Source organism: Sprattus sprattus, assembly GCF_963457725.1.
Source record: "Sprattus sprattus genome assembly, chromosome: 11".
Classification (NCBI taxonomy): domain Eukaryota; kingdom Metazoa; phylum Chordata; class Actinopteri; order Clupeiformes; family Clupeidae; genus Sprattus; species Sprattus sprattus.
The window spans coordinates 26,180,244-26,189,814 of record NC_137909.1 but is presented as its reverse complement, the minus strand read 5'-3'; the positions used below and the strand labels follow the sequence as shown (position 1 = coordinate 26,189,814).

Genomic DNA, 9,571 nt, shown 5'->3' with positions numbered 1-9,571 from the left:
ATATTTGTTTGATTTGCTGACAGTCCCAAGATATTTAAAAAAATAGTTCAGTTTTCCACATGATTAAGAAAATGTGGCTTCAGCATCAACCATGTAGTTTGGCTCAAAGCTACAATTAATCTGTTTGGCTGATTGATACTGCTTAATGTCCTGATTCTGTGTGTGAGTGTGAGAGATAGATGTAGGTCTTCCTACACTCCCAGCACAGTGAGTGCTGGTTGTGTGTGTGTGTGCGCGCATGCGTTTGTGTTTGTGATGAAGTCTGTTACTGTTTGTCATCGTCAACCAAAAGCACTGAGGCCTAATCCAAGTCGGCAGTATTACTACGGCAGAATTGAACTAAGATTTCAGAGCTAATTACGTCACAGCTGATAAATTCAGAGCCGATGGCTTTTCCCCCCAAACTGAACTGAATGAAAGTGTAAAGAGTGGTTGTGCACCTGTTTAGTATGCACATACGAGTGAGTGGCCGGAGGCATGTTCATGTCTCCTTTGCACATAAACTGTTCTTCTACTATGCAGGGTTATTGTTCATGTACATAAACCTGATTTCTATGCTGTTTTATGAGAGGAAAACAAACAAGCCTTAAGTGTGGCTGTGTGTTACATATTCTAACGGAAGTCTGAAGTAGCCTCTAACAACCACGACGGGACATCATCTGTCTTACCTGTTCTTGTATATGCATGTGTTTTTCTATTCTGTTTGTATTGTCTGAGATCTGTTCACTGTCCTTTAAACATTAAATCCATTTTTGTGGTTCATTCAGAAAACAGTTCTTCCTCTAAAAATGCTGCAACCGTAGAAAAAAGAAGTTTATTTCCACAATGGATCAAGCAAGCCATTCCCTCTGAAATCCATAAATATTTACATAGTGATGGTCTGTGGTGTAGAAATGGAGAGTATATAAACACTTATTCATGAACTCATATCAGAGGCTACAGACAGATGTAAGGGGTATGATACAGACAGCACCAGTGTTTGGTGTCTATGTACACCTGCTGTGATACACACACCAGCACAGATGTGTCCGTGCTTACGGGGAACAGGTCCAGTTCTTGAAAGTTGTAGACGGGGGTGTGTGCAGATCTACTAGAGAGACACTCCCAATTGGCCTGTGTGAGCATGTGTGTAGCTGTGATCAGGTGCGACAGGACCGGTCCAGTGGTGATACTCCAGATATGAGTGTGTGTGTTTGTGGGTGGGGGGGGTGGGGGTCTAACTGGGCCTGTGTATGCATGCTAGGGTGTGACCGAGGACAGGTCCAGTGGGGATACTCTCATCAGCAGCTCTCGTGTGCCGGTGGTGGCGTTGTTGTTGGTGTTGTTGGTGGTGGTGGACAGCGGGGTGAAGACGCCGGCACTGGTAATGTCCGGCGAGGACACGTCCCCCTGCTCCCGCACCGCCGCTATCTGACGCAGAAGCGCCTTCCCCTCCTCACGAGCCTGCACACACAGAGAGGACGGGTAAGTGTGTGTGTGTGTGTGACTGTCAACACCAGTCTCTCATGGTAAGCTTTCTCCAGAGACAGAAGTCAAGTGTGTGTGTGGTCCATATTGAACCAAAGTCTTGTGGTTTATGGCACCAGGCACAGAAGAGATCCGTTTTGTGGTTGAATCTATGGCCATTTGGCCATGTCTTGGACCCATACACTACAGATTCAATTGCCTGGTACCAAGGACCTCATGACTAGATGGTTATAGGAGTTTTTAGTGGAGGTTTAAATGTTTTAAGTACCAGGCTGGAGAAGTGTAGACAGGTTAAAGTTAGCTGCCCAGTGTGTATGTGTGTGTGTGAGAGAACTACGTACATCATTGTAGTCACAGCAGCGTTGGGCACAGAAGGACGCCTCGTCAAACATCCTGTTCTTGAAGTAATACTGGCCCAGATACCGCAGCGCCGTGCTCACCTCAGCATGCTCCAACTGCTCCTGCAAACACACACACATACAGGTTGTTAATCATGCCTTCTAACACACACATTCTCTCAAATATATACACACACACACACACACACACACACACACGGGGGCTGTTAAGAGTCATACACTCTGACGCACGCACAGGCTTAAGCTACCAATGACACACACACACACACACACACACACACACACACACACACACACACTCTAAATACACACAAGCATCTAAAAAAAAAAACTCGGGCAGTGCTACACATTGGAGTTAACCATGTAAGTTTGTGTGTGTGTGTGTGTGTACCATCCTAAAGACTAATTATAGGCACAGGGACACTTACCCCACAGGAGAAAATGTCTTGAATATAGATGATATAGTATTGTGCAGCATCGTCCGATTCATGGAGCTGTTCGTGCAATCTAGGAATAAACACACACACACAGACACACACACACACATGAATGCACATTTACGCACAGAAAAATACTTAATACTCAGACAATCAAACAAGCACATATACTTACTTGGCCAGTTTGAGCAGAGCCATCCTTTCCACATCTCCCACTGAGTACGCCCTCCAGTAACACTGCATCACACACACAAACACACCAGATTAGGGATGAAGGCAGGCACGACTGAGGATTAATACCCACCTAACAGAACTGTGGCCAACACACACGCACACACTCACCTTCTTAGCCTCAACGTGTTGGTTGAGTTTCTCGTAACATTCACCAAGTGCAACGAGCATCCGTGAATCATTAGGTCTGTAAAAGAGAACGGACATGACCGCCTGACCTGTGACAGGACTGAATATGGACTTCACAAATCATGCAAGAGAGCACAATGAGGTTAAAGGTCAAACACAAACCAATAAGACATCAGTAAATCAACTTTCCCCTCACAAGTCACAAAAACATTTCCCACTGTTAGTGTCTAAGAGGTAAAAACACACAATTACACACACTCACACTCACACACACACACACACACACACACAAACAAATGCACATACCTGAGGTGGTGGGCCTTGCGGTAATAGTAGAGGGAGTAAAAAGGCATCTTGAGGATTTCGTAGGTCTGTCCAAGTCCGTACCAGGCACGATAGTCTCGCTTGTTTACCTCTATTGCATGTCTTCAGCACACACAGACACACACACACACACAAAAATCAGATACTCATATTTAATCACAGATAAAATTGGAAACAAACAACATTTGTGTGAAGAGCACTGTGTGTGTCTGTGTGTGTTTGTGTGTGTGTGTGTGTGTGTGTATACATGTGTGTGTGTATTTGTGTGTGTGTGTACTGACCTGTAGGCCTGTATAGCTGCGGAGGTGTTCTTCATATATGTGTGTGTGTGTGTGTGTGTGTACATATGTGTGTGTGTGTGTGCTGACCTGTAGGCCTGTATAGCTGCGGAGGTGTTCTTCATATATGTGTGTGTGGGTGTGTGTACATGTGTGTGTGTGTGTATATGTGTATGTGTGTACTGACCTGTAGGCCTGTATAGCTGCGGAGGTGTTCTTCATATATGTGTGTGTGGGTGTGTGTACATGTGTGTGTGTGTGTATTTGTGTGTGTGTGTGTGTACTGACCTGTAGGCCTGTATAGCTGCGGAGGTGTTCTTCATATATGTGTGTGTGTGTATACATGTGTGTGTGTGTGTACGTGTGTGTGTGTATACGTGTGTGTGTGTGTATATGTTTGTGTGTAAATGTGTGTGTACTGACCTGTAGGCCTGTATTGCTGCGGAGGTGTTCTTCATCTCCATGTACTCGTGGCCCATGAGGGTCCAGGCCCCTAGGCAGCGAGGGTTGAGCTTGAGAGCGCGCTGGAAGTACAGGGCAGCCTTCTCGTGCTGGGAGCGCAAACTGTAGTAGTTGCCTAGGAGACAAACAGGGAGAGGGGAGGATTGGGAAGACATGTTAAAGTAAACACGTTTCATGTTTCTATCCTTGTACACTTTTACGCAATGTATTCATATAGCTTTTTTGGTTCTGCATCATCAATGTTTATTCTATGTGAGTTAAAGTCTGTTGCTATGGCAATAGAGGGTGCCTATTTGCCATGCCAACGGCGCTTTATTATTTTTTTAAAGACAGAGGAAGAGATAAAGAGAGAAAAAAAATAGAGAGATGAAGTGTGTATTCAATGTTTCAGAGATTCACAAATGATATTTTTCAACACTACATGCGCTCATGCAACAGTGGTACAGGAGGTAGAGAAGCCCTTTAGTAATCAGAAGGTTGCTAGTTCCATACCCTGTCGAAGCGTCCTTGAGCAAGACACTGAACCCCTAATTGCTCCTGATGTGCAGTGTGTATACCTTGTAAGTCGCTTTGGATAAAAGCGTCAGCTAAATGACTAAATGTAAATGTCATTTTGGCACTCACCTATAACACAGCAGGTCTCTACTCTGTACTTGTCGATCTCCACCAGGTTGTGGGCCAGATAGCTGAGCTCTGGCTTCATACTCTGAGGAAGAGAAGGAAAAGTGAACAAGAGAGACAGCAGGTAGAGGAGAGGTGAGAAAAGCAGGGAAAAAGCATATTGTTTACTTTTATATTTTTTCTATGTTCTTTGATCTGCTTTATATAAATAAAGTTTATTTGCCTTGATGGGCCTAGAGTTCCCGTCTTGTACATGTTTGACAATACTAGGCAGTAATGTTAATATGAACCTGCTTCAGAACTCACTAGGGTTGCAAATTTAAAAGGATGTTCGTCATCGACACTCACTAACGTTAAAAGCAGCAATAAGGAGTTATGTTCCAAAACTATCAAGCTAACTACCTAAAAGGCATGCAAAACCACCTTGCAAACACCACCAACAGCCCAGCTGACACTGATAGAAGCTTGCTTAGACGCTAACTGAACACAGAACTACATAGGGCATATCCTGGATGGCTAGTGGGAAAGACACTGGTGTTTATCTGTCCTTCACATGACCATATGCTATCAAAATTAATTTGAGGATGGTACCAAAACGGTTTGCCTATAAAACCATACCTCAAAAAGTGTCAAAGTGTTGCATAATGTTACTTTAAAGAACAATTCATTGATTATTCATCAACCCCCCCCCATCAATCACTGATTAGTCGCTAACAATCCTTGTACTGACGCAGAGTAGACACACACAGTACTTGCTATATTAGTCATTACACCCGGGCATGTTTTGCAGTGAAGGTTTGGAGGGCTCACCCTGACATAGAGCAGGTTGGAGAAGGTGTCCATGTTCTCGATGCGGAAGGGGTCCTGCTCCCGAAGCTCATTAAACAGAGCTAAAGCCTGGTCGATGTCTGCCAGGGGGGAGAACACACACAAGACACATGAACCAACACATGATTTCAGGATCACTTTAAGGTGCTAGGCCAACCACTGAGAAAAAATCTGCACTGCACATAGAGTTCATAAACATCTGCACTTCACAGAGAGAGAGAGTCCATAAACATCTGCACTACACAGAGAGTTCATAAACATCTGCACTGCACAGAGTTAATTTGAAAACATCTGCACTGCACAGAGAGTTCATTTGAAAACATCTGCACTACACAGAGTGATCATTAAACATCTGCACTTCACAGAGTTCATAAACATCTGCACTGTACAGAGAGTTCATAAACAGCTGCACTTCACAGAGAACTCATAAACATCTGCACTGCACAGAGAGTTTATTTCACTGGAAGACAGTAAATAGCAATGGGATTATATACACCCTGGTCTTAATGCTGCCAAATGAAAAACAATATACAAAACTCCAGGCAGATGTTTTTGTCATTTGAGAGTGTGTGTGTGTGTGTGTGTGTGTGTGTGGCAGACATGCTTTTGGAGAAGGAGGCCTTGCTGTATGTCCATGTGTGTGCTTGGATGGAGAATCATTTGGCAGAAAGACAGTTGATGTTGTGGCAAGCCACTGCGATCTGTGAGATGATGTTTGTATTCCTCGAGAATATGCCCTTGCGTGTGTGTGTGTGTGGCAGACAGGCAGACAGACAGACCTCTGATGTTGTGGTAGGCGACTGCGATCTGTGAGATAATGTAGGTGCTCTTGGAGAAGCCAGCCTCGATGAGACTCTGGTATTTCTGCAGGGCTTCTGTGATCATCTGCAGCTCCGTGTACATGTGAGCCAGGAAGAAGTCTCGCACCCAGCAGTCAGGTAGAGACAGGGACTTCAGCTGAGAGAGACACGTGATTGGTCAGACCGAGGCAGATGGGAGAGAGGGTATGATGAAAGGGTGTGTGTGTGTCTCTATGCACTGCATGTGTGTGTGACCGTGTGAGTGTAGATGCTCTCGTAATGAGTGGAGAGTATGTGAGTTGTGTGTGTTTGAGTGTGTGTGTGTGTGTGTGTGTGTGTGTGTAGATGCCCTCGGAATGAGTGGAGGGTATGTGAGTTGTGTGTTTGTGTGTGTGTGTGTGTGTGTGTGTGTGTGTGTGTGTGTGTGTAGATGCCCTCGGAAGGTTTGGAGACTATGTGAGCTGCGTTGTGTGTGTGTGTGTGTGTGTGTGTGTGTGTCATGTACCATCTCAATGTTGGTGACAAGATTGCAGAGCTCCAGCCAGGCCCCCCAGTGCAAAGGCAAGGCGTGTGCAGCGGCCACGAAGATCTCCACCGCCTCCTTCAACAGATCCAGCTTTCGCAGCACCACCCCATAACTGCACATAGACGCAGAAAGGTAAGAACATACGCAAACACATATGGAGTTAAGACACACTAACACGGAGTGGAGACATGAGGACAGAAACAGACAGAAACAACTTCATACTCTGAGGAAGAGAAAGAAAATAAGATTGAGAATATGAAAGATTTGTTCATATTCTCAGTAGATGGGATATCCCTGTAAAGAGTTTGCGTTATTAAGGACAACATCATAAGCATCATATGAATCAGAGACAGCAGGTAGAGGAGAGGGGAGAAAAGCAGGGGAAAAAGCATATCTTTTACTCTCATATTTTTTCTATGTTATGTTATCTGCTCATTTGTGAAGCACTTTGATTACCAATGTTGGTTATGAATTGAGCTATATAAATAAAGTTGATGGCCTTGATGTTCCCGTCTTGTACATGTTTGACAATACTAGACAATATTATAAATATGATAGAAAACAAAGGAAGCACACTGGATGATGGAAGGCACATCCTCATCACTGAAAACATTTGTCTACTGTGTAAACCTGTCTCTAAAGTCCATGTGTGTATTAATAAGACACTTTGTGCTGATAGTGGTTGGTCAAGCTGTGTGACAGGAAGAGGGTGAATCCATCCAGTGTGTGTGTGTGTGTGTGTGTGTGTGTGTGTGTGTGTGTGTGTGTGTGTGTAGGTAAAATAGTTTACAGGTTGCGGGCAAATCCATCCTAATAGCTTCTGCTAATCGTGTATGTTTGCACACTTTCTGGTGAATCAAGCACCTTTTGTGTATGTTTAAGTGTGTGTGTGTGTAGTCTGTGTACATGCATACTTACAGGTATAAGGCAAATCCATCCAGCTCACCAGCACTGTGTTTCTTGCTCAGCTCCACCCTCAGCTCCCTGAGAGCCTCATTCCGCACCTGGCCCTTCTCCAGGGGCCCTACAACCAATCACAGTAGTCAGACAAAAGCCAACCAATCACCTCTCTGTATTCTCAAACTAAAACCACTAACCACTAGGAAAACTTCTGCCTCTCCATAATAGGTAAAACACTTTTCCTGACTTCCCAAAACAAAGGGGGCAGTTGGACTGCACAGTAGGCAAGGATAAGCATCAATGTGTTAGCAGAGAGAGCCAGTTAGTGATCGAATGTTTGAACAAAATAAACTGAAGGGCAAAGACAAGAATGTTAAGAGAAAGTGTTAGCTTAAGAGGACGGCCAATAACAATCTTTTAACTTTTTGGCCAGAACAAGAGACTACTTCAGAACCTTTCCTGACCTGGTACTCTTAATAAATTCGCAAATCCCTCATCTAGTCAGGGAAGACAGCATCAGGGAGAGAAGAGGACAGTGTCAACACAGGCAATGAAAAACATTGTGTTGACAGTACATCTATAAATATGCTAATATATTGATATTCCATGTTTAGAGAAAAAAAGGCAAATACAAGAAGTCATTAAAGCAGCAGTCCCTGATTCTCATCCTATACACTTTTTATCAAATGTAGCAAATTTCACCTTGTGGTCCTCTAGCTGTCCGTTCATTGTTTGAACTAAAAAAAAACACATTGCTGGCTGTATAAATGAAAAGCAAATGTAAGGGCTCGGACTGAGCCATAAACATTCCAAGCCAATCATCTCAGTGCTTTAGAAAACACAGATGGAAGGGGTGTAATTTGATTGGTTGTTGAGCTCAAACATCAACAACCTTTTGCGAAACTGAATCGCGGACTGCATCTTTAATGCAGCAAACAAGCAATGATAGGCTTGCTTCAGCAAATCTGCAGAACATGACCTATATATGTGTATCTATGCATATATCTTACCAAGGCTGTCCACTGTCTCGTCATCCTTCTTCTTCTCTCCGGACTGGGGAGATAAGTTTAGAACATCATTATAAGGAAGCACCCACGTATAGTCGAATACCCTTTGCTGATAAGAGTTTTTACTCATTCTTACCAGGTAGCGGGAGTACATGTACAAGAAGTAAGCTTTTTTACTGCGGCAGCCCCGGAGAAAATACGCAGCGCGATCATATTCCTTCAGGTCAAAGTATGATTTTGCCAGACAGAGAGCGTCGAAATCCTGCGCGTCCTCCTAAAAATGGCAACGCTTTATGGTTAAGAGACACGCTTCAAACTCCCTGAGTAACGAGAGAAAAACCCACACACAGGCATCATCCGGCATTATGCAGTACCAAGTATGTAAACAACCATCGACATGTGGGCTTGCACTCACCTCGGTAAGTTCAGTAGGTGGGGGGTGTTCGTGTACTGGGAGGGGGTCCAGGGAAAAGGCTAACTCTGAAGCCCTGCGAAGCCCCAAGTACAAACACATCAGTGAATGCAACTATCGTTTAATACAAACACTCTAGATCTTCTGTTAGCTTTTTAGAATGACATTTGTTTAGATTGAGTTTTCGACGCTGTGTGGACATGGACATAACATCTCTTGTTTGGGTAAAGTAAGCTAGCAAGATCTATGAATATTAGCTAGCTAAGAAAAGACAGCTCAGCCCCTTCATCTTGCTACAGCCTTTCGTGACTATCTGAAAAATATTCAAATATGGAATCTCAATACTTACCACTTTACACTATGCACCAGTCCCCTCTCTCTACATTGCGATATTATAGAAATTAGTTGCTTTTTAATTTGCACCAAATCGCCAAACTCAGTGCTGAGCGCCGCCATTTTTCATAACCCTCCATATACGTCAACAGAAAATAGGACAGGATTGGCCAGATGAAAATGACGGTTAACCAATAGGAACTTTACCTTTACTGATAGACCATTACCGCCACCTACTGTGCCAATGTATGTCCTACACATTCTGCTTAACAACGGGCCTTGCAAAGAAAAAGTGTGAAGTCGGTAACATGCAAAACTGTGTAATAGTTATAATAATAACAATAATTATACATTTCTATTCAAAATATAGAGCTCAGAGCATCACTTCGGATGCAGGTTGAAGCAACAGTATGGAGTTTTGTTCGAAAAGTAGGAATCTGTCCACCGAAAAGGCACC

At 43.7% G+C, this 9,571-nt stretch overlaps 1 protein-coding gene across 1 annotated transcript; it reads right to left on the bottom strand.

Annotated features, from left to right (window-relative positions):
* Positions 1-796: 796 nt before the first annotated feature.
* Positions 797-9,247, bottom strand: cdc23 (CDC23 (cell division cycle 23, yeast, homolog)). The gene is made up of 16 exons (XM_080847210.1): positions 9,131-9,247; positions 8,785-8,857; positions 8,506-8,643; positions 8,373-8,415; positions 7,381-7,486; positions 6,442-6,574; positions 5,916-6,093; positions 5,119-5,216; positions 4,312-4,393; positions 3,649-3,802; positions 2,930-3,049; positions 2,606-2,681; positions 2,439-2,500; positions 2,255-2,333; positions 1,809-1,928; positions 797-1,443 (listed from the first exon to the last, which is right to left on the bottom strand). Exons 1-16 carry the CDS (start codon positions 9,235-9,237, stop codon positions 1,240-1,242), a joined length of 1,773 nt encoding a protein of 590 aa, XP_080703336.1. The 5' UTR covers positions 9,238-9,247; the 3' UTR covers positions 797-1,239.
* Positions 9,248-9,571: the final 324 nt, after the last annotated feature.